General features: G+C 41.1%; 1 protein-coding gene across 1 annotated transcript in view; it reads right to left on the bottom strand.

Annotated features, from left to right (window-relative positions):
* LOC125698313 (sodium/hydrogen exchanger 2-like) overlaps positions 1-9,569 on the bottom strand; it is a 39,144-nt gene extending 29,575 nt beyond the window's left edge. The window contains exons 1-3 of the mRNA XM_048956540.1: positions 9,327-9,569; positions 5,772-6,303; positions 18-481 (exon numbers count right to left, since the gene is read on the bottom strand). Coding sequence (XP_048812497.1) covers positions 18-481; positions 5,772-6,303; positions 9,327-9,569 — 1,239 coding nt within the window. The remainder of the gene's footprint in view (positions 1-17; positions 482-5,771; positions 6,304-9,326) is intronic.
* Positions 9,570-25,856: the final 16,287 nt, after the last annotated feature.

Here is a 25,856-nt window from a genome sequence, read left to right as displayed (position 1 = left end):
TTTATCAGGTAACTTACCACAGTTATAGCATCATTCAGCAACGATTCTCCAAACACCAGGATGTAGAGCTGCTCATTGACATGGATATTTTCAAACACAGCCAGTACTGCCACAGGATCCACAGCTGAAATAAGGCTGCCAAAGAGCAAATTCTGCAGCAAGGTGATATCAGTCAAACCAAATGCACTGATTTGGCAAATTCCAAAAAGTGAAATTCCAATGCCAATGGCATTCCAAAGAGTGCCCACCACGGCATACCAGAATATAGTACCAAAGTTCTCAAAGAAAAGACGAGTTGGCATGAAATATCCAGCATCGAGTACAATTGGTGGTAGGAGATATAAGAAAAACACATCACTGTTCATTACAGGTGGGGACTTCTCCTCTGCTCCAAAAATAATCCCTCCAAGAAGCAATCCAACCAGAATAAGGAGACAGCTTTCAGGTACTATTGAGGGCAACTTGTGATAGAGATGGAAGCCTTCAAAGGAAATTCAAACACAAGAAAATGAAAAAGTTATTTGCAAAGAATCCAAACAACTGCTCTACATTCTGTTATCTTAGTCTCTGTAGTAAACAAACATCAACTGCAGAGCAGTTTCATTTTCACTGACAAGACTGAAATGGACCACCATCACAGGCCAATCCAAACCTGTCATCCAGCATAGTTAATTCAATTAATTTGATGGAGAAGCAGTTTAATAGCTAGAGTTTCCTGCCAATAGCTAGGTTGGTAGAGCAACTGATGCTTTGTTTGTGAAACTACATTGTCGTTTCTTGTTGCTTTTTTCAAGCTCTTTAGTTGCTGTTTTGTTACTGCTGTGGCTGTTTGTAACTTAGAATCCAACAGGAACACGTTCCAAAGGCTTCTTCTAAAGGGCAAGTGACAGCTAGGTAGAGAAAAAAAAATCAGGATAACTACCCCTTCCTCCGTGCACAGCTTCCCAAAGGAACGTAAGAAACAAACACATTCTTTTTATTTTTAGGTTTCTTGAGTCTGAAAACCAAGAGCAATAGCATATGACCTGCATCCACTCAGCCAAGGTACTTTCTCAGTGACCATGAGGAAGCATCATCAGCCACATTACTCTTTAACAGAGCCTCCAAATTGATTTCACAACAACAAAAAGATGTATGTTTTCTATAAAGGGACAATAAATTGCAGCTTGTATTATTATATTAATCCTTCTCTATTATATGAATTATGGTAGTTCCAAGAGTCTGTCACAAAAATCTGTGCACAGTGATAAAAAAAAAATTAAAAAAAAATTAAAAAATGCTCTGGATGAAGACCTAATGGTTGAGTGTTCCACTGCCTACTAAAGTTCTCAAAGCCATGTAGTTTTGATTTAAAGATTCCAATTACTTTCAGAAGTTGATTATTGCAGGGGTGACTTCCAGTAATGAATGACAGATGTTTGAAAGGAACTTACTTTGGCCAATCTAATGGAATGGTCAACCCTATGCACAAAGGTCACATTCCAGGTCGTGGCGATACCAATCTTTTCCAGGCTCCTCCTTATCTATATTTGGCCCATATAATTATATAGAAAACTATCCACACCCACAAGATCCTACAATTCCCGCCTAAGTAAAAAGCATTTAAATTATTTTAAATGAGAGCTGCGCGGAAACACTGGGTGTGGTAATAACGGGCGTCTATTTCAGTAAAACTATTTCAGTAAAATTCACACCTGGAGTCGAAACAGTTAAACTTCTGCAAACTTGGAACAGTTCGCATCCAGGTTCCCAGTCTGAGGCTTCTGCATCTTGTGGCACTTATTCTGTTAATTCTCCTTTCATCACTGATTTTTTTCCAGGCAAAAGAAAGCCTGACTTTACAATTATGGAAAACAAATGGTTAAACAAGACTAAGGGGGAAGTTGCTCTAATCTACAGAATTTTACTTATGTTTTCAATAACTATTAAAGCTGTTTTTAAAAATAAGCAGTTCAAGCCTCCTTTCTTTCTCCCTTCTGGATGAACAGAGTGCTTTTTAATATACGGAAACAGCCTTGTGACGCATTAGGATTGCTAAATTCACTATCATTCTTTGGAACAGGAATCACTAGGATCCAGTCTGCTGTATGAGCAGAGCAGGTAATGACCCTGGGAAGATAAGAATTGCCTCTTGCACACTCGTCTCTTCACCTTTCAGACACTTCCACTTGAACATATTATGGTCTGTCTTCATTTCTGCAGTGGCAGGATGCCAAAATTTCTGACAGAGTGATTAAGAAGATTCTCCTGAGCAAACAGTTTTTGCTGGAAGATTTAAAAGCCCTTGGAAAGTATCTTAAAACATTTTTTTTCAATAAAAAGTGAAAACAAGGGTATTTATACAAATGCAGCTTTAATGAGGGAAAAAAAAAAAAAAAAAAGCTTCCAAGCAGGTCTAATGCAAAAGCAATGAAATGTCTATTATGAACATAAAATAAAAATCTTTTTCTTGTTTTTTTTTCCTTTACAAGTCACTCTTTAGATAGTTCATACCTTCCCAGAGCAATTGGTACTCTATCTCATTCTTGAAGGGCTCCCACTATGCAGCACATGAATGACCTTTGGCTGAACCCAAGATCATAGCTACTTTCTCCTCTTCTGACCTTGTTCTTGGACTCCTGACTATGCAGTAGAAGCATGGAAGATGTTTACCCTCAGGCCACTGGGCATTGCCTAATGTGCAAGTTCAATATTCTTCAAGCTGAAAGGACCTTGGAGTCCTGGTTTTCTATTCTTGGGTGAAGTCCAGTGTTTTCTGTTGCTGACAATGCCACCGAGACATGTACTTTCGATTACGTGTGAGTGGTCCAACTCTCAGGGTTGAGGTGCTGAACAGTTTTATTCAGAAGAACTTTTTATTAGGGAGAGAAGTGCTGGAAGGGCATCGTAGAATGCTTTGGGCTGGAAGGGACCTCACAGCTCACCAAGCCCCAAACCCTGCCATAGGCAGGGCTGCCCCCCACCAGCTCAGGCCTGCCCAGGGCCCCATTCAACCTGGCCTTGAGCACCTCCAGGGATGGGGCATCAGGTCAGGTCTGAGAGGCAGCACTTCTAATTGTGCTTGTGATTAAGCATATAAGTAACAACAATCTGGGTGAGTTAGACAACGTTTTCTAAGTTTAGGGGCACAGGAGTTCAGCAATACGGGGCAGTAAGCAGACCAGTCTCACTGCTTAGAGATTACAGCATGTTTGGGGTGCATTGGATTCCACCTAATGCACCTGTGAGCTCATCAGCATGTTACTGACACACCTCACGTAAGGTATCACCACACAAGATAAGTAACTAGAGGTAGACAGAAATTAGCAATTCTGCTCAAGGCAATTTCTTAGATTTCAAAAGGTGCTCTTGCTCTCTGTTGGAATATAAATACTAAGCTCCTAATTTCTATGTACTTCACCAAAATGCTTAGGATCTCCCTGACAACTTTTCCTTTCTTATGCTGTCCTTTGTGCTCTTGATAATCCTAGTCTACAATCAGGAGATCTGAGAAGCCTTTTAGTTAGATATCCCTCGTAACAAAGAGCATATCTTCGAATGCTTCCACTTCAACCGAACTGCACTTCTGCAAAAACATGCATTTTCTTTCAAAAAGGCAGTAAGCAAGTGTTAGGATACAGTTCTTTGGGATCCTAAGGATGTGGTGAGTGCTGTTATTAAACGTGACCTTATCTTCCATGCTTCCTGCAGCTGAGCAGAACTCAGGGCTCTGTTCATAAAGGTTTGCTGCTCAGCAGTGCTATAAGTAAGCACCTTGTGCCCAGCCCCAGAAAGGAATGTGTGATGCCAGATTAAGCACCCAACTTTCCTGGGCAGTGCGCGCGCCTTGAGGTGGCACGACACAGGCCTGCGCTGCCTGGAAGAAACGTGGAGAGAGGGATGTCCCCGAGAGCTGCCTTGCAGAAGGAGCTCAACACTCCTCTCCATCCCTTTGAACTGAGGCAAACCACCCTGTCCTACAGACTTAGGCTTGGGAGCAAAGAGATCCCGCGTTGGGCAGGTGCGCGCGATGCAGTCACTGGATAAGGAGCACAGCCGGAGCCTGGGAGCCAGAACTGGATGTTCCTAATTCCAGCCCCACAGCCGGGGCCCTTAAGGTAGGCGTGGTGGAGCTGGTGTGGCCACACCTGGGACCTGGCCCTGGTTGCTTGCAGCATGCTGCTAACAGCAGAGACAGTGCCCTACATCTGCCACATCAGCCTTCGTTTGGTGTAGCTGAAGGGATCTGACAATTATAGGCATTTCTCCTCATTTACACTCCTAGCTTATTCATTGCTCTGCAGTCAGCTTGGGAAGTAAAAGTAGGCAACTCTGATTTTCTTACTTTTTAGATGCCAGCGCACTAGCAAAATGCCATGACAGTTACAATGTATACAGTCCTGCAGAATCTATTACTGCGTATGTATGTGCTGACATGTTTCAGATGGATTTCCTTTCATTGTTAATGAAGCAAACAAAGTGTTAGTTGATTCAACAGTTCTTGCTGCATCTAGGCTCAGAAGCTGGAACAAATCTGCAGCACTCGAATGGCTGAGTTCTTTCCCAAATCCCTCATGTTCTGGCCATGACGGTTCATGATTTATCTGAGTGCATCACTCTGGAAGTATATCCTGATTCTGCAAACACCTACATTCATTCTCAAGGCTAAGTATGCACCTTTAATGCATTCAGATGTGCAGCCTGAATGGCTGGCTTCAAGATAAAGGTATTTCTGCACCAAGCAATGAAGCTACAGTGAGGTACTGGGGTGGAGGATCAGGCCCCCAGCTCAATGCTGACTGTGGCTGGAGAGCAATGTTCATTTTTGCAGAAACTCAACTACCTGACATGTAATGTGTAAATAATGTGACCCCATTTAAATGTCAAAAGAAGTCAGTCAAAGTTTTATCAAGCTGTTCTATCAAAGTATGACCACAGCTTTGACTGAAATCACAGAATAGGATAACTGGAGTTGGAAGAGACCAACAAGGAGCATTGAGTCCAACTCCTGGCTGCCCACAGGACCAGCCAAATCTGTGATGCAAAATGAGATTTCCCATTTAAACCAAGAAAGTGCAGACTTTTTTATTGGGTTTCCACAGCTCTATCCCTGCCATTATCTTTTAGTTGAGACAGAGTCCATCATATGCAGTTTTACTTACTCTAAAATAGGTCTCTAGTATGCATTTTCCTGACATCTTTAGATGATTCTGCTGTACCTGTTAATTTGGTCTGGGGCACAGAAAGCTCATTAGACACACGGTCTGTAAACCACACAAAACAGTGAAACTATGCAATACAAATAATTTCCACATGAGGGAATAAGCAGCCTTTCTCACTCATTCAGTGCCGCACTTTCTATCTTTCTCGGGACACGAGTGAATGGTGGGGAAAGTACAACGAGGAGTCTTCCTCATAAATATTTGCTCTCCATCGATCTGTTGTTCTGTTAGGAAACTGTCATTATAGCCGGTGTTATTTTAAGAGGAAGAAAACAGAGCTCCGACGGCAGCAGAGCGATCAAGGAACACCCTGCCGTGCCCGGCTGAACTCTCAGCTTTCCAATCCTACCAGCCCGTGCTTTAGCGGGCTGCAGGTAACCGCTGCTCACCTACACCTTCCCACCTCAAACCCTCCGAACGAGCCCGTCCCGGGGCGTGACGCTGAGAAGTGGCATCGCCGACCCCGGGAGCCCCGCCCCGCGCCCCCCGCCCGGTGCTTCGCTCCCCGCGCCGGGCTCCCGCGGCGGTCCCGGGCTGCGGAGCACGGGAGTCCCCTTGGGCCGCGCTCACCGATCTTGGCGAGGGAGGCGAGCAGGATCCAGAGGGTGATCTCGAAGGGGATCTGCACGTGGGGGTAGTCCAAGGTGAAGACGTGCAGCCGCGTCTCCTCGAAGGCGGTGCCGCTGGGGCTCGGCGGGGTGCCGGTACCCATCGCCGCCGCGCCGGGCGCTTGACTCCCCGCAGTGCCCCGCGCCTCCGCCACCGTGGCCGCGAGCACCGCCAGCACCGCCAGCAGCTTCCGCGGCGCGCCGCGGCGCGGGGGGCCGCCACCGCCGCCGCCCATGGCGCCCCCACCGCCACCCCGCTGCCGGTCCCGCCGCCGCCCTACGGCCCCGCGCCGGCCGCCGCCACCATCCCGCCGCCAGCGCCGCGGACACCTGCCGCCGCCACGGCCCCGCCGGCTCCGCCTCCCGCCGGTGACTGGGCGAGCCCCCGCCCGGCTCTCCGCGAGCCCCGGGGCCGCCCCCGCTGCCCCCGGCCGCCGCCCAGCCGCTGTCAGACGGCGCGATGGTGCTGGGGCCGGGCGCCGGAGTGCCGAAGTCTGAGTTAGTCGAAAGGAGTGTTGTATGTGCGTGTGTGCGTACGTACGGCAGGAGGGAGTGAGGCGCTACAGACGTCGATGGATGTGTACGTGTATATATATCTATATGTATGCTATATAGTATAGAATATACTATATCTAAAATATGTATAAGTGTATATATTAACTGCTATATATTATGTCTGTTGCTCATACAGTGCCAAAATTTGAGAACACACACACACACATATATGTTTATTTATGTGGAGGCTGCTCCAAAAGTAATGCCTCCTATGTTATGATGCTGGCCCATTACATCAAACGCAAACGTAGAGGCTGAACCTTCCCACCAATATTCCATTACATGCTATTGTCGTGTGACAGGTGGCAGCAGAGGGGTGGTCTGACAGAATGGTGTCTGACGTGGAAGCGCAGATGGAGCACAGGTGTGTCATCAAATCCCTCCACATGCAAAAATGGCACTCATTAACATTCATCAGCACTTACTAAACGTTTATGGACACCAAACACTGGATGTGAGCACAGTGTGGTAGTGGGTGGTGCCTTTAGAAGTGGTGACAGTGGGTCACCTCCAGTGGTGTCACTTTTATGAGCATGGCACGCAGGCTCTTGTTCATTTCTGGTGAAAACACGTAGCTAACAGTGGTGACTATGTTGAAAAGTAGTGTTTGTTGAGAATTTGCTCTGTCACATAATATTATTATGCTCTTTATTGTAGTTTCCATGAAAATAAATAAAAGGCACTATTTTCGGTGCAGCCTACATGCATGTATGCATATATATGTTCGCATAAATATGTGTGTGTGTGTGTGTGTGTGTTGCTGCTACTGAACATGTCACTGGCAAAATGCTGCTCGTGCTGAAGGCACCGGAAATTGGTCTCATCTTTCAGCAGGGCAAGGATTCTCTCACATTACACTGAGCATCAGCCTCCTGTATTTCCTGAAACAATGGATTTACACACAACATCATCACTTATGAGTAATGTGGTATTCCAAAGTTCAAACTAATAAAATCTTTATTGGCACACACCACTGTACATGACTTTATGGCAAAGTCTATCTATCTTCCTTGACCTCAAACAAACCAAAACCAGTGGCACAGGCTGCCCAGGGAAGTGGTAGAGTCATGGTTTCTGGAGGTGCTAAAGAACTGTATGGATGTGGCACTGAGGAACATCTGTGGCAACCATTTATTTACCCCAGAGCCTAAAAGCAGGGCACTAAACCTGGGGTTCTGATGACAAATTTCAAAGCATGTCACCAATAAAAGACTTTTCTATTTTATATACAACTCATTCAGGAGAACACATTTAAATTTCTAGCCGGCATACACATCATCTAGCCCTATGGTTGCATGCGATAGCTTAACACATCCTTTTACTTGTTACAGTATATTCTTTGAAATGAGGGAAACAACTGAACATTGGTACTTCTGAGGACATTCTCTTTATAGGGGCAAGGAAAAAAAATTAAAAAAAAAAATTAAAAAAAAAAACTTGGAGCAGACTGCCCATAGAACCTGTGGCCCATCTCTGGAGGTACTCAAGGCCAGGTTGGATGGGACCCTGGGAAACCTGAACTGGTGGAGGGCAGCTCTGCCCATGGCAGGGTTTGGGACTGGGTGGGCTTTGAGGTCCCTTCCAACCCAAACAATTCTGTGATTCTATGAGTTTATGATACTCTTTCATTCCTGAATCTCCAGATCCAGTCAGAATACTGCCCGTGAGAGGAGAAGCTCCTTCAGGTGAAGGAAGTAGACAGTGTTCTCTCACATACAAACCATACTGTAAATCACAAATGGAATTCATTCTAAAATCATAAGATCCATGTCTCTTCTTATGACTTTTCCTGCAAATGAAGAAAATCTTTCTGGAAAATACTGCTGCAAAAGTGTCAGTAACTGCTGTCCTAATGTCATGCTCAGGGAGGGTGGATTTAGGGTGGATATAAGGAAAAAATCTTTTACAGTGAGGATGGTGAGACAGGAACAGGTTATTACCTAGTGTTGTGGTAAGTGTCTCACCCCTGGAGACTAATGAGGTTAGTCTGGATAAGGCTCTGGGCAACCTATTCCTGTTCATTGTAGGGGAGTTGGACTAGGTGGCCTTCAGAGGTCCCTTCCAACTCTAAGGATTCTATGATACTATGATACTGTGATTCTATGATTCTATCATTCTGTGATTCTATGAAAAGAGCAGTGCTACACATCCTCTCCAGTTATCTGACTTGTGCCTTAGGATATCACAGTGAACTGAGCATTAGCTTCAATAATGTCAGTGGAAAAGAATTGGTTGGATCAAGACAGCATGACTCACAATTGCCCTGTTCTCTAGTAACACTTCATAATGCCCATTTGACCAACAAGCTGAGGGTTTTCAATTTGCCACAAGAGGGGAAAGAAGGCATTGGGTGGGAAGGTGCTAAAGCCCACAGATGTGATGGAAGAGCTCTTCTCATGGGAAACGTTTTTCACTGCTGCTGCTGTTTGTTCTCCTTTTCCTTTTTCTTCTCCTCATTTCTTCTCCTTTTTTGTTTTCCCTCCTCTCCTCTCCTCTCCTCTCCTCTCCTCTCCTCTCCTCTCCTCTCCTCTCCTCTCCTCTCCTCTCCTCTCCTCTCCTCTCCTCTCCTCTCCTCTCCTCTCCTCTCCTCTCCTCTCCTCTTCTTTTTTTTTCTTTTCTTTGATATGAAAAGTGAGAAGCTGGTAAATGTGAAAAAAAAATAAAATGAGTGAAAGACATAATTAATCTTGATACTGGTGATTTCCACTGCAGTGATAAAAATAGAGATAGTAAGTACATTGACACAGACCTTGATAGACAGTGAGAGTGAAGAGAATGTGGGCAGCAAGCAGTTACTAGAGCTGATACCAATTATTGTTATGCCAAAATAAATTATCTATTTTTTGGTAGATTATATAGCTGAGTTTATCTAGCACTGAGATGGGAATTACCTCTGCTTCATGACACACCATACAGCAGGGAATATTTGGCTTTCAAGCTTGTTGACATAGGTGCCGTGTACCTGAGCGTGATATGAGATGCTGAGGGTCAGTGTCTGCAGCTCATGCTGCTTTCCATCTCCACCAGTCCTGTGCTGAAGTTCTGTACCCTCGCTGGTCCCGGAGATGTTGGGGACTCTGCTCTTGGGGAAATTGTAATATGGAGAAGAATGTTCCCAAGGCACAAGACAGCCCATCAGAGAAGGGGGGGTCTCCCAGCCAAGGAGATGTGCAGGTGTGTCCCCGGCACCACGGCGCCTCGTCATGGCTCTGCCCCTGACAGCTCAATGCATCTGCTCCTGCCTCAGAACAATTTGGTGTCAGGTCGCTCCGCACTGTTTCATGGACAGCACAAACAGAATCACGCCTGAATGCAGCTGAGACATAAGGGCCTTCCCACCATACACCCACCAATGCTTCATTGCCCCCACTGCACCCTGCCATCTGCACCCGTGTGTACTTTCATCCCTTGTTCTACTCTGCATTGCCTGTTCTATCAGAGACAGTGCTAACAGTGCTTCACGTGACAGAATACATGCTGGTTTATACCTCAAGAGAGTAACCCACATAATTTACTGTATTTACCTTTTAATCCATCTATTGATTACTGCTGTCAGTTACTACTAGAGCAAGGAACAGCTCTGGTACCCGCAGTGTGCTCATGGGAGTCACCACTACCACACGGGTTTGCAGTAGTTGGGTGTGCTTTGAACCATTGAGAGTCATGGCAACTGGATTTTCCTTTTGCTGGGGCTTTCTCACTTTGAGTCATACGGTTTTACATCAGCAGTTAATATTAATCCTGCTTTAGCTATGTGGTAGGAAAAAACTCTGTCTGTATTGTGACTGTCAAAACTGCTTTCATAATGAAATAAAAACAGGTTGATTTTACAAAATGAGAATTATCACTGTATCAGAAATTAACTCTATTTTTAGGGATGAAGTCTGAAGTCTGAATCACAGAATAGTTTGAGTTGGAAGGAACGCTTAGAGACCAGCTAGTCCAACTCTCCTGCAACAAACAGGGATACCTGCAGGTTGATCAGGTTGCTCAGAGCCCCATCCAGCCTGACCTTGGATGTCTCCAGGGACACCATCCATCACCTCTCTGGGCAATCTGTGCCAGTGCTTCACCACCCTTATTGTAAAAAACTTATTCCTTGTGTCCAACCTAAATCTCTTTTAATTGAAAACCATTTCCTCATGTCCTGTCACAGCAGACTCTGCTAGAGTCTGTCCCCTCCCATTTTACAGCCCCCCCTTTAGATATTGATAGGACCTGATACTCACAGGTCTCCCTGGAGCCTTCTCTGCTCCAGGCTGAACAGCCCCAGCTCCCTCAGCTCTTTGTTCTTATTTTCTGACCTTTGGGATCAGGAAAACATTTCTAGAAAAAGCTACTCTGACTATTTCAAAAGTGGATCTCCTGGGAGCAATATCTTTGGTGATTTCTAGTAAACACGATTAAAAAAAGAAAAAAAAAAAAAAGACTGCAGTGAAATCATAAATTTATTAATAAATGCTTGCCCATCATTTTAATTGTTGTTTTATACAGACATTTTCAGCAGATTGAAAAAAGAAATAGAAAGAAAGAAAAAGACATTCTGGTGGTACTCTACAGAAATACTACAATGAGTTCTGTTCAGAGGATCTTTGAGATTGCTTACTACTAAGATTTCTCTGACTGTCCACAGTACAGTATTGTAGCTTTCATAGAATCATAGAATTATTTGAGTTGGAAGGGACTCTTAAAGGCCATCTAGTCCAACTCTTCTGCAATGAACAGGGATACCTACAGTTACATCAGGTGCTCAGAGCCCCATCCAGCCTGAGCTTGAGTGTCTGTTTTCCTGGCTTAGAAGAGAGGAATAAACTTTTCTTTTTTAGCCACTTCTTTAAAACAGACAGAAAGATTTTCTCTATTTTCTCCTGAAGTGTAATACAAGAGACTTAAACACAGGACATTTTGCTAAAATGCATTAGTGCATTACTAAAATAAAGTTGTTAACAATTAAAGTATTTCTATGTGAACAAAGAAGGGGATTTTCATGTTACCTCAGGTAAAGGGAGATCTTTTCAACATCCGCAGCTGCATGGGAAGGTCAGTACTGCATGGAAGAGATATATCTGTGACACATGTAACCAAAATGCTCCAAGTTAAGAGAAAACAAACACCAAAGAGGTGAGAGAGACTTTTTTACTTATACAGAAATAGCTTCAAGGGAAATCTGAGGATTATAAAACACAAACATGCTTGACTGACCGTCGTTTTATTCGGGGAGGGGCACCAGCAACGCACTCTCAGAATTATCTTAGCAAACATTTCTTGAAATCTCTCTTCCACTAGAGCCGAAGTTCTTTTTCCTAGGGCTGTGCCATCATGGCCTTGACCATGTAACTGTCTCTAAATCCATTAATTAGCAGAAGTGTATCTCGGCTATTAAGTGATTTATTTTGTGAAATCAATAGCCTATTGAGGATGTGCTTTTTTTCCACAGCTCTTTCCAGGGCTGCTTGGCAACTGTCCCCATAAATTGGTTCTACCAAGGTGCTGTGCCTTCCAGAGATAGTCACTTTAATGGCAGCAATTTAGGTGTGTGGGCCTGAACTTTGGTAAGCTGATTTAATGCCTTTACGATGTTAGCGGTAGTTTCTCTACAACCTTGAATTTACATTGGAAGAGATTGAGAAAGGGCATGGGTACCTCATTTGCCAGAGGCTGGGGAGTGAAGGCAGGAGCAGCCTGCAGAGCTGTTCCGTTTGTGGGTTCAGGGCAGAGCTAAGCTGGTGTCAGGGCAATTGCGTTGCATGTGGGTGCTCTCCTAAAGAGTTCTCCCCAGGCCTTCCCCAGCCAGGATCTTTATGCTCATGGTTTCTGGTCCCCGTGAGTAAGCACCTCTGGCAGGTTCAGCCCTGGGATGGCATTTCTTGCTTTGTGACAAATAATGGAGAGGGTTTTGTGGTGCTACAGGGAATCAGAATTAAACCTCATCTGGAAGAACACACACTGCACTGCACCCTCCATCAACTACTGCAGGAGAGATCACTGGTATTTCTAGAGGGATGTTATAACCCACAAAGGGTAATAATCTGTGAAGTTAGCTTTTTGCTTGTTCCTCATAAGAAAAGTGTACTCAATCTGCTTATGACAACACAGGCAGAAGTGAGGGGATTTTTGTGCAGTTTCTCCTTTCTTTCATTACTTGTGCTTTAAGTGACCTTGATATCACTGGAAAAACTACATTGTTATGCACATTTGCTGGAAACCCAAAACCAAAGATGACAGACTGTTCTCCATCCCTTAGGGATTAGAACAATCTCATTGTTTAATAGCTAAGCGACAGGTTTAATGTTTAAACGGTAAATTCCCTCTTTAGCTCATTCTGCACCAGAACACTTGGTTGTTGAATGATTTCTGAGACTGTGTCCCCACATGAGGTGTCAGAAATAGTCATTGCTCTCTAGCCTGGAATTGTCACTGTCATGAATACAGAAATACCCATTTAAATGTTTAACTTCTTGGGAAGTGTAATTTTAAATGCATCCCTGTGAATTCAAGCATTGGATTTGGTGACTTGGCAAGGCAAAGGCTGCCCATGTTCTGGAGTGTGAGGAGGCTTTCTGCTAAGCTCCATTTCAAGCTTGCTTTTTGTTAGCAGACAGATTGCACAGGCATGTATAACAAAAACTTCCTTTCAAAATGCAGTGGGTTTTAGATGTTGGGGTTTTTTTTCACCTAAAGAAAAAATAATTATGAATGTTGTCTTGTTTATTAAGCAGTTATGAAGCAAGTAAAATTATGTCCAAGGCATGGTCTGTCTTGAATGAAACTAACTGCTGCCTTATCCCCAGTCTGGCCCATAATGACCAGTTCCTCTGGCCCAGGAGCTTTCTTCTGTGTGCTTGCACCCAGCTCATCAGCACAACCTGAGGTCAGCCTCTACCTCCACTGCCATGAGCTCTTCTGTATAGGCATGGTGGGTTAGATGTAGGCCATTGGTAAGTGATTTTATTAAAAGACTGAGATTTTCAGGAAGAGTTTAGAAACTACAAGAACATCACCCTATAGTCAGAGTTGCAGACTACTCTATAACCAAGCTCATTTCTCACCAGCCCCTTGTTTCTCCCACCCTCTTGTCTCACCCCTTTTTGCCAAGAGCCTACATGTGAAACATGGATACACCAACTCTGTGTTGGTTCAGGGCTGAACAGCATTAATCATCACTGAGAACTGGGGGGAAACATCTTTTAGCAAGAACACACACAAAAGAAATTGCTTAAATCCTCCACAGCCCCCCAAAAATTAAACGTCTGTAAACAATACTGTATTTGCAGAGGTCAGAGGTGAATGCATGTTATCCAGGACAAGGAGAAAGACACAGTAGGTGATATTTTACTTATATTATCTATAATTTCCCAGGTTCAGAAATACGCATTTCAAGAGTTGATGAAACTTACTTGTTTTCTGTGATTTAAGTTTATGCCCTGCTTATCCCCTTGATTTTCTGTTTTGTTGTTGTTTGTTCTGTTTTGGTCACTGAAGTTCATTGGTCACTGCTGGCAACTTTTATGTCACTGTTTCCATTGCAGAGGGTTAAAAAAATCCTCGCAGAATATTTCACTGTCTATCTCAGCTGATTGGTTTTACGAGCAGCAGACAGCTGTTGTTAGCACATAGGTTTTCCACATGGCTTGGTGGAAGTCTGGCTTTAAATTTTACACAGAATGTCATAGACGCCTTGTTTTTGAAAGAAATCAGTGCAGTTTTGTTGTTCCCAGGTCATGTGTAAAACTAAAACCTTCTTCACCTCCTCACACAATGTGGTCCTTGGGAAGTTAGAACAGAACAATCAGGTCAGAAATTAATGAAAAATGCTTTTCTTTTAAATTAATTTTAATTTTTAATTTTTTTTTAATTTTATTAAAATTTTATTTTATTTTCCATTAGAATGTTGGCTTTATGTTGATGATCACCCAAAGAACAGGAGGTTTGAGTTTATGAGGTACCACAAGCATGTTAAATGATGTTAAACAGAGCCTCTATCTGAAATACTCAATTGCAGTGGCTGTCAAGCAGCAAAATACTTGTTTTATTCTGTTTCTTAGTAGAAAAACCTTTTGCTTGAACTCAGAGATGACAAGGCTGGACACAATGCCTTGTACCTTTTCAAAAGAGCTGAGAGAAAATGTAAAATGTTGCCATTATCAGAGTTTTCCAAATAAAAAATCAATAGTAATAGTACAATTTAGCAATATTAAGAAAGTTTTCAAATAAATATGGTGATGTTTTGAAGGGGAAGAGGCACATGGAAACCAAGAAGAATATGAAAGATGAGAACTTGATTGGAAACCTTTCAGATGAGTGAAAATTTAGTTAACTAATGGTTGCTGGCTATTGTAGAAATGAGCAGTGTACACTAGCACCATGAGGAAGATGGCAAATTTTCTCTGTACAAGTGAAATGACTTCAGTTAATCTCAATGACACTTGATAAGCCTGTGAAATGCAAGATTTGTAGCATATCACTGGAAAGATAGATCAGCCTTTTCATAGAACAAGTTTTAATTGTGCCTTCAGAGGTCAAGGTCCTTCGTTCATCATCAGTATCATTTGGCCTCATAACCGCTGTACCTACCTACACTCTGAATTTGACTATAGTGGCATGCTGGCTGTAGTTGGGTGGAGAGCAAGTTCACTGTTTCTGCATGGTCTAACACTCAGCCTCTTTTCTTTCTATGTATAGGTGTTTTATACAAATGCTATAAATTTCCATGCACATGTGCGTGTAAAATTTTATTTATATCTTATATACTCTCCATGTAATTATCTTTGATTGACACAGCTACAATTTAAAGGATTCTTCCCTTTCTTCATGAATGCTGATATAGCAATTGGAACCTGCTCCTGTATTTTTAAATCATTTAGTTCAGCGTAGAAACTTAAATGTCAAAGTTCCTGACTGACTTAATCTCAAGCATTTGCGAGTTATATTAAAAAAATAAAAAATAAAAAAGGCAGAATTTGATCCCACAATGACATATGGAGATCAAAATGTAAGTATACCTTTTAATCGGAGAAAAAGCTGTACAGCAAAAGAAAAAAAATTCTAACCACAGGCAAGAGTGGCCCCATTCTGATAGGTTGTACTTGACCAAAAAAGGAGAAGCACTTTGCCACCTACGTACTTGATAATATTAGACTTCAACATGAATGATTGTACTTTGGAATAATTATTTGTTTTATATATAGGTCTTAAAATATGTTTGTATATGTGATTAGGTAAAGAAAAATATTGATTTCTTGCAGGTTTTTTTGGCTGTCCTAAAGGTAATGGCAAGGGTGTGGTGGAATCTCTTGTGTTTTCCTAGAGATCTCAGTCCTAGTCATTGTTACAGAAAGTAAAATAGGAGAGTTCAAAGGAATGGTAGAATGCATCCCAATGTTTAAAACAAATGAATGTACTCAATGTCAAGACAGTGTTGCTTATTGATATGCTCGTTTCCATTTCCTTGTATTTGACCCTGGTTCTCTGCTGTCTTGTGCAACAGTCTTTCTTGGAACATCTTCCAAAAAATGTGGAGCAATGATGTTCATGATCACTGACTAGATTCTTAATTGGCATTCTATTTTTTTTTAACTTTTCCTGAGTGATGTTCCATCTGTGTCTCCTGACAAAGATCTGTACAGGAAAAAAAAAAAAAAAAAAAAAAAGCAAAATTCCTAGTGATAAGATTGGCCAATGAATTATATCATCTGTTGATACAAGGAGATAAATAAACCAGCTTCTTCATTTTCAGGTGAAATGCCAGGAAAATAGCAATAACAGTTCCAAGGAGAGGAGCAGAGGCTACAATCTGTCCTATGCAATCACCTTTGGGTTGCTTTGTGAGGACAGAAATGTGTCACGTAAGTGATGTGTTTCTCAGCTAGATGAGTGTAGTGGTGCTGGTCCTGTAATGGCAGCAAAGCCCATCCCACACTGTTTAGAAATAAACCAGGGCAGCTAGTTTTCTGAAAAACCTCAGGGAGGAAAAAGAAAGCAGCCTGATCCGTGTTTTTTATTGCAGAAGTTAAAACTTAAAAGTTGAAGTTGCTTGAATTCCAATAGCAGAAGGCTAATATCTTTGATCCTCCATGTCCTTCAGCCCTGGCAGAGGGATTCTCAGAAAAGCTCAGGACAATTCACATAGGAACAGATATGTTATTTGAGTAAAATAACTGGGCTATTTTATAGGTACAGAATCCATGATATAGATGTTGATAAGGCTGCTCTGGATTTTCTACAGCTAATGGAAATCTATGAAACCAACTATCAATATGCTTTTAACAACTCCTTACAGGTTCAGTCTTGGAATCATAGAACATTTGTACAGATGATGCTGCTTGTGGAGACACAAAAATCTATTAAAACACCTACAGTGCATCAGTAAAAGGTAGATATTATTTTATTTTCCACGTTGTTCATGTGCCCCTATAGCCCAGCTTGTTATCCTGGGCTCTATTTAGGACTCCTGGAAATCATTACACTATAGGGCCATCAGTCTCTGCCCCCAGTACTGACTCTTACTGCTGATCATGAAAGGAGGTCAGGGCTGACATGCCTGAAGCCAGATGTGGTGGATTTTAAACCCTTATTTTCTCCTACTGCTGTTATTACAATCACAGGCCCAGATGAATATGGTGCCTCTTCCCTCATCATTCACTGCATGTACCACTTTATAACCATTCAGAAAATTTTCATATAGTGCTGGGAAGAAATTTGAGTTTTGACTGTTGCTAAGAAGAGATGTGGCTGTTTATGTTGCCCAGGTCCTCTCCAAGTGACAACTCACAAGAAGGAGAAAAGAGACATCATTTAGGAGCTGAACTAGATGACCTCCAGAGGTCCATTCCAACCTCAACCATCCCACATTTCTGTGATTAGAAGAGATTTTATCTATCCACTTAGCTGTGGTTGCTACTCTCGTAGCTTTTGAGGAAGCCTTCTCAAGGTTTGTCCCACCTGGAACATGTTGAAACAGCACAACCAGAGAGATGAAAGTTGCCAAAATCCCAATGGTCAAAAAAAAAAAAAGAAAAGAAAAGGCAGATTCAGCTGCAGTTTATGGAAACAGGCATAATTGTTAGGGTTCAGAGCTGGCACTGAGCAGAGGAGCTGGCTTCCAACTCAGGAGGTCACTCAAACTCTGGGTTTGGACTGTCCAGTTTTCTCTGAGAAATCATGCCCAAATGTTTCTGTGTGGTGCCAAAACCAGAAAGTATGTAAGTCTTCTCACTGTAAAAAATCAAGCAATTATTACAGGATCTGGATAATCTCCACATGCATGCAATAGGAGAAGTTTAAGGAAAGTTTTTTGGAAAGAGGAAATTTTGTCTCATTAAATTTGGTGGCAAAAAAATCCAAATTTCAAGCATGATTTCACCCTGTATTATACTCTCACCATTGTGGAGATTTTTGGTTGTAGATAAGGATCAGCCAGGGTTTATAACAAAGTTTATTTTGTAGTAAGTCTGTAGCAGCAATTAAAGTTCCAAAACAGTTTTCACATACTAGTAATTTAAAGAAAAGTACATCTCTGAAGATGTAATTTTCCATTTTAATCTCCATCCAAAGATATTCTTTAACTTTGGACAAATTCCTGTCAAACAGTTTGAGTTATAATTGTATGAAAAAAGATACTTTGCCAGATGAAAGAAAAAGATGACTGCTGACTTTTTTTTTTTTCTTTTTTTTTTTTCTACAAGATAAGCCATGAGTGCTGACCTCTGAAGAGCAGTATATAGATAATCACTCAGGAACTTGTTCATAAATGGACAAGAAAAGTAAAGTGGAAAAAAAGCTTACATTATTAAGCCTGAATGGCGAGTAATAAGAATGAACAACAGAAAAATGGCAATGAGATATTTAAATTCTTTTTGATTCTCAACCTTCTGCCTAAACCAGACCTGAGACAGTAAAGATAGTACATGTGGAACTGGGGCGCCACACAGGTATCAGAGCATGGGTTATTTCAACTTCCAGTGTAAAAAACTGTGACTAAATTCAATATCACAAATGTTTCTTGGAATTGCATCAATCAACTTAAAAACATATATTAATTATTCCATTGCAAGGCAAATTTGGAAGAAAGTAATTATATAGAATGGTTCTGAATGAAGAACTAATTTACTTATTTACTAATAAAGAATTGGTTTACTTGTATATAAGTTGTCCCAGGAATAGAATCCTGGGGCATCATGAGAGAAGTGACAGAGTAACTGGACACCTTATCATGTAGAGGTCTTTGTAAGATGCTCAGTGTACTGAGTGAAAGAAATCATTGATCCAAGGTTCATCCAGCTGTGTTTGCCATCCTGACTACTCATCACAAAAATTTGTCGGATTTATGCAGAGCAAAAAACACAGACATAATTCCCCACAAGTCCCCAGAGGTGTTTTTCAGTATGGTTAGTTATGTATGGAAGATACATCAACGTTTCCTTGATGTCTTGATGCCTTGATGACAGCACAAAATCCTTAAATAAGTAGCTATAATACAATACAATGGTCTTACTGTGTATTTTTTATAATGTGCCATAAACTTTTCATTATCTACAATGTATGCAAACCAGGATCAATTTTCTTACACTGGCACCGCAAGTACAACTCTAAGATCCAGTTAATGGTATCATCGTGCACTGGTTTATTATTTCAGTTTCTGATTGATTTTATCTATATTAAAAACAAAATAAACTGAGATTTTCATTTCTCCTTACATTTGTAGAAGTAATTCTTTATGAAACCTTAATGAAGATACGATAATGAATCATCTTAATAATAATGTGCCATTATCAATATGCATTTGTTTTTCACAAGAAGGACATTTTAGGATCGGGGGATAGAACTAGTTCTGAAAAGCAGACTAAAATTAAAGCTTCTGATGCCCAGGTGAAGGCATTAAGAAACTAAAATACCTGAGTTTAGGAAACTCCCAGCTTTGTGATCATGGTTGGACCTTCCATCCATAATACTAGATATAGAAGGAAAAATACAACAATCTGTATTGCTGTGGCTCCTGGAAAAGCCAAAAATGTGGGTATCAGGTATTTACTGGAAAGCATGAAACCACAAAATAAATTTAACAGTTTGGAGCTCTGATCCTCCTAATTTATGCTGCTGTTTTGCACTGTCCTTAGAAAAAGCACAAGTCTAAAAAAAGCCAAGGATGTAATAACCTGATTTCCATTATCTGCTTGGCCTTTGATGGAAGTTTTCTTATTGATTTCAATAACTTGAGCTGTATAGATTAATCTTTATGTGCTTTTCTTTACTGAGACTATTCCCAACCTTGAAGTTAAGCATTAAGGTTCAGATCCTCGCGGGCATTTACGTGTTTAATTATTTTCCCACATCAGAACTAGCAGATAAAGACATGTTCCAAATTCTTGGCCATAAGGGCATGACAGTTCCTAGACACTTGTCTCTGAAACAGGCAGCCTGCCAAGTGGAAGGCTTATTTGCCTCAAAACTTCAAGAATCCAGTGTGTCAGGCTGGCACAAAGAGCCGGCCACTAAATTCAAATCACGGAATACATACAAGCATGATGTTTTCCTTTTGGCAATGACAACTACTGGAATGTAATACAACATTTGAAAAAAAAAACAACTCTGCTAGTGTCTATATTAATCTTCATGCCAATAGTGAGAATTCCACACTAAAAGTGAACTAATTATCTAAAAAAAAAAGCAGCCATCCTCATGAAGAATCTGACTTCAGAGAGTGTTGGGAAATACTCTTTTTCATGTGTGACCTGAAAGCTTCCCTTTGTACTGTTTACTTTTTGCCTTCTTCAGTCCTAGCAGAGGATTTAAATGTGTCGCCTACCCTTTTTGACTCTTTAAATATGTTGCTTAATTCCATCAACAGAGGTCACTGCCGCTCTTTTGCTCCTTGGTGAAAGCACGCCTTTTCCAGAGATAAAACAGAACAACTAATGCTCTCTTTTAGCAGAGTTTTGGTTTACTCTTTAGAGACTGGTTTGAGAAAATTCATGCATAATATTGTGAGGTTGAAAATAAAAGCAACAGTAATAATAATTGATAGGAAAAAATTGAAAAAAAATCTCTTTTGATCCTTGGAACTTAATGTAATTTATGCAGTTTTTATTACAGTGATATTTTAAGTTTTGTCGCTATATTTCCCTTCCTTTTCATTTCCTACAAGCAAGGAAATCCAGCAAATCTGGTCTTGGCACCAGCAGTCATATCTGCTCTGCAGCTCTTGGTAATTCAGGATAAAAATTTTTGCACCAGGGAAGAATAAGAGAAAAATTTCTGAAAGAGCACTTTCAGATTGCTAAGGCTTGGTTAACAAATTTGTCAGCAGTCATTACCTTCATCTAAATCCACGTTTGCATAATTAAGAAAATGATGAAGAAAAATTTGGCAATATCTATCATTAAGAGGAATTCAAGCCAAAAGGTCCATTTGAGCTAGCAGTAATGTGAGCCTTGCAGTTTTCTATTGCAAAATCCATTACAAAAATGCAGACAAATCCATTCCAAAAATGCAGACAAAGCTCCTTCAGAACTAAAGAGAATATAGGGGTTGTACACAGTGAGACACTGTTAAAAATATAAACTGCCTTTTTATGTGTACAAGCAGAAATACCTCAGTTTATTTATCAGGAAAATAAAACTCATCTCAGAACCAAAGCAGTCATAATGTCTACTTTTGAAAAGGTGATATTCATTCATAGTTGTCAAAACTGCTTAAAGGATCAGGACAGTGGATTTCCACTTTGGACAGATGTGTTTAGATGTTCACCATGAAGATGCCTACTAGTAGGGTAGGTGTCTGAGCTCCAGTTGGAGCTGATGGAGTCTAAATCGCTTGCCAGAACATTGCAAAGCAGCCATCCATGTTTGTTCAAAGACGTGAGCCACTGGCTGCCTTGAACTGATGCCCATGGACTCCAGCCCCAGGAGTGCAGTCCAGCTGCCATAAGGCTGCCTCAAGTCCATCTCTGCACTCCATCTGCTGATCCAATGAGCAGAAGGTTCCCAGAGTTTCCATGCCAAATCTAGCACCTCTCATAGTTTGGGTCACGTCTGTATGACATAGCCCTGAGTGACTTTACTTTACATGTGAGAAAACTTACACGTAGAAAGCTGAAGAGATTTGTCCTAGTTCTAACACAAACCAAATACCTGCAATCTCTGTTCCTTACTCAACAAAAGTAAAGAAGGAGAAATAAATTCCAAGAGTTTCTGATTCAGCTTCAAAGGAAAGAAGTATATTTCCCATAATGTATTTATCCCTCACAAGTCCCTTCAGTGTTTTTTGTTGCTCTGGAAAACATGCAGAGCAGACTTTGTTCTTGGAAAAGAACAATCATGGGAAAAATAAGTGAAGAATTTTATTTTCTTTACATTACATACATTTTAAATAAGACAAAATTTTTGGTGTTTTCTTACACTAAATGTTTTTAAGCAGTAGATCTTGATGCCCGTCTTCAGGTGGTGCACAATGTCACTTCTGTGCAGATTGTTTCTCTTTTGTGTGTGTGTGTATGGAAAGAGCTGAAGGAACAGTTCCAGCTTGTTCCTTTGTTCCTTTCTGTTGGTTTCAGTCACCTGAAGCCTAAGGGAAGTAAAGGCAGACATAGGGTCAAGGGACCAGAATCTCATGTTTGGTTCCTGGCACTATTCCTGTGTGAGATACGCCCACGGCTCATTTGTTTTGTTCAAGTTTCTCCACCTTTTGCACGGGCTTTTAACGCTGACATAATTCTCAAGATGCCGCCCCTCTAAGCTATCTGTGGTTTGTGTGCAAGCAGACCTGGAAGACACTGTGCAAATATTCTCAGTATTCATCGTATAAAATTGAGGCTGAATATTTTTGGGCCGCTGGTTTCTGTTTGCACTTTTTTTCCTCACGCAGTGCAAGCTTCCGTAATGGAAAAAGTATTCTTAAGAAAGGCATGAATAAGGTTAGCTAGAAGGCTAGAAGTTTTACTTCAAGATTCTAAGAAAACAAAAACCAAAAAACAAACATGCAAAGAAAAAGGGCGCTTTTATTTTGATATTTGCATACACCCTATGATTTTCACTCCTTCTCACTGCTGATAATACAGTAAAGTCAGGAACAAATGGTGTTCAACCCAGTATCTACTAGCAAGTCGAAAATAGTACTTGAGGTACATGCTAGCAAAAACAGTTTGATTTCAGGCTTCTTGAGGCGCTGGCACAGCTGCCCAGAGAAGCTGTGGTGCCCCATCCCTGGAGGAGCTCAAGACCAGGTTGGATGGGGCCCTGGGCAGCCTGAGCTGGTGGGGGGCAGCCCTGCCCACAGCAAGGATGGGAGCTGAGTGGGCTGTGAGATACCTTCCAACCCAAATCATTCTGTAATTCTACAGTTCTTGACAATTTTGTAGTTAGCAGAATAAGTTTCTGATGGGAAGGCATTGTGCAGATGTCTAGTGACTCAACCGTGCTTGCAGACATGGATGACTGACACTTAGTGCCCTCAGCTCAATGTGGCTCACTTCTTGCAAGGTGTCTCTTGCTGCTACAAGGACAGTGTGAAAGAAGTCATGGCTGATGTTCAGTTTGAATATCTACTACTGACCAGCTGCCCTCTAATGGCATGATTACCATTTGCCAAAGAAAAGGTAGCCTCAAAATCTGAGCTTGGCACTGTTGCATTCAGACTATGTCTCATTTCTTATGACTGAAAGGTAACAAAAAATCCCATTGTTTCAAGAGGAAGGATGGGCTAGGAATAAACAAGAACTATTGTTAACCATGAAAGTTCACTCTTGAAACCAAAGCAGAAAAGAAAAAAAAGATTTTCACTTGTGGTAACATTAAGAGAGATTATCAAAAGGAAATAAATTAGCTAACTTAGTCCAGTATATTTCCAGTCCCAACTGATTCAGAGTATTAGTCATGTTACCGTGACACCCTAAATTTTAAGGTGAGTTTGATAAAACAATAAACGTAATTGTCCTACCTAAAAAGCAAATAAAATATAAAGATACGGTAATCTGTTTTTCCACTCTTAATGTTTGAGTTTGATTCATGTACGTAGACAGAAAATTAGGAAAGGAGGCTATAAAGAAAGGAAGCTTAGAGACATTTAACAGACTTTCCAGAGTCTCACACAGGCATTTAAATAGCACTTTCTATTCAAATATGATAATTAAAAGGTTCTAAAGGCTACAGGAAAACCCCTGAAAATGTTGACATTCAAAACCCACATATGAGCAATAAAATAATAATCACAATTATTTTCATCATCTCTTTTTTAAAAGTCAATAAATTTATCAACAGTGACTTGATTTAACATTAGATATCACTTGTCCTCTAAACTCTAACTACCTCACCCGTAAACACAGATTAAGCTATCATTTGCATGCTGAAAATGATCACAGTTACTTCTTCTCTACAAGTATCCAGCCTGAAACCCTGGCCAACTTTTCTGAAAACCATCAAACCTTCCTTAATTTCTCTAAGTACATCCAAACTTAGTTTGTCTTTCAGTTTGCCTCTTGCTGGGTTGATACGCACAGCGCTTTTCTGCCTGTTTTTTTTCTGAGTTTCTGTGCCAATTCACTTTAAATCACAGTGCAATTTAAATTCCTGGGTAAACAGTAGCTCTGGACCAGTCTGAAAAGGAGACCTTGAAGAGACTTACACATTTCCAGGATGTGGCTGAAGCTGGTGTTTAGGAATGCCCCCACACATGAGGACTTACAGACCAGCAGAGGATCTAAACTCCTGCCCTAAAACACTTCAGTTTTCTCTACAGACAAGGTCTGCGAGTCTACAGACACGGTATTATTTACCTGTAATGAAACATTACCGCAGTTATTGCCATTTAAAACATAAGTGGTATGATTGTTCAAGGAGAATTTCATTCCCACAAGTATGAAATAACCATGAAAACGAACAAACAGTGCAACATTATACATTGGAACATATTTTGTATAGGTATATGCAGTGTGGTTTCTTGGCTAATGGCCAGCAGGCCCATTATCTGCAACTAATGGCGCAGAAAGAAATTTTCTTCCAGAACTACTTTCACATTGCTAGGAAAGCAAATTAAAAATAAACTTTACATGTCTGGGGACCAGACAGCAAAAGCTGGGAGAGCTCTATTAACTTCTGTAAGCTCTAAGGCTTTACACTCTCTGAAGATCTGGCTCACTGATTTCCTGAGAAGAAAGATTAGGAAATGAACCAAAAGTGGGAGATATGCCTCCTGCTATGTACTAGTTTGATTTATATTTTAGAAAGACTTGATTATTTTTATCCAGTTCTGATATAAATGGTCACTGGAAATTGAATGCTTTGCTCCCTGCTTACAATGGGTAACTATAAAAATGCTCTACAACTTTTATTACACTCAATAAAAAATCTGGGAGTCAGTTTTAAGCATGTCTTCCAAAAATACCCTGTCCAAAACGTACATATTTTCTCATGATCCATGTCTAGTTCTGTTCCACTCTACAGTCCTATTCACCTTCCTCATCTCACACAGAGTTTGTAACTCTCCAGTTTCCCCAGACAAACTGTTGATTAAATCTTCTTAAGAGGAAATGATGAATTTGCAGCACATAGTAATTCCTGTTTAGGTCTCTCTCCTGAGCCTCCCTTTGAAGACAGGATAGTATCTTCTCTTCACTCTTCTCTCAGAGTACCACTTTCTATCCATCACTATCCTCAGTGTTTGCCTCCAATCCACATCACTCACTGCTGGTTTTGGAGATCCCACCTCCTCCTGACCCCGTGATGCAGAAGCAGATCCCATCTCTCCATTCCCCCTTCCATGCACCTACATCAGCTGTGCAACCGCTCACCTGATTTTGCCCTCAGTTAAATTTCATATTGCAACTGGGTGTTCCACAGAAAATCAATTGCACTATGATAACTCTTTTTCTTCCTTAAAATAATGTTTTCATTGAGATTCATTATATGTCGGTATAATTTGCTGTAGGATTGACATCTGGCATAAGGATTTTATTTAAAGACATTAAGAAACACATATTCGGTGAGTAGGGTTTGTTTGCTGATTTTCCGATACAGAATTGTGTTTGTTTGCTCATCGACAGTACAAAAGATGAAGCTTATCCTTTCATAAAAGGAAGTTGGATAATTTGTCTGGCACAATGAAGAAATGCAAACAGAATTTAAGATTCAGAAAGCTGAGTACAATTTCAGTACAGATGATTCATTATTATCTGCTAAATATAAAAAAAACCCTTCAAATATGGGAAAAAAGAAAGCTTTTATTTTTAATTTTTCCAGTAATGCCTTCCAAATTTGTTAGTTTAGACACTACCTCCGCTGAATCAGAGATCCATTGTATGAAATGTGATGAAGTCATAACTTACACTTCAAAGATGTTTTGGACGAGTGCTTAACAGTAAGATCTTCCCCCAGAACCAGAAAGGCGTCACTGTCATCACTACCTCTTATCTTTCTGCTTCCTGCAGTACATTTACAGATCTCATGCTGGATAGCTAAGCAAGCTTAGAGTAGAAGAACAAAACTTGAAGAAAATGACTAAA

Source organism: Lagopus muta, chromosome 1 (genome assembly GCF_023343835.1).
Source record: "Lagopus muta isolate bLagMut1 chromosome 1, bLagMut1 primary, whole genome shotgun sequence".
Lineage (NCBI taxonomy): Eukaryota > Metazoa > Chordata > Aves > Galliformes > Phasianidae > Lagopus > Lagopus muta.
This window is presented reverse-complemented; position numbering and strand designations above follow the sequence as displayed.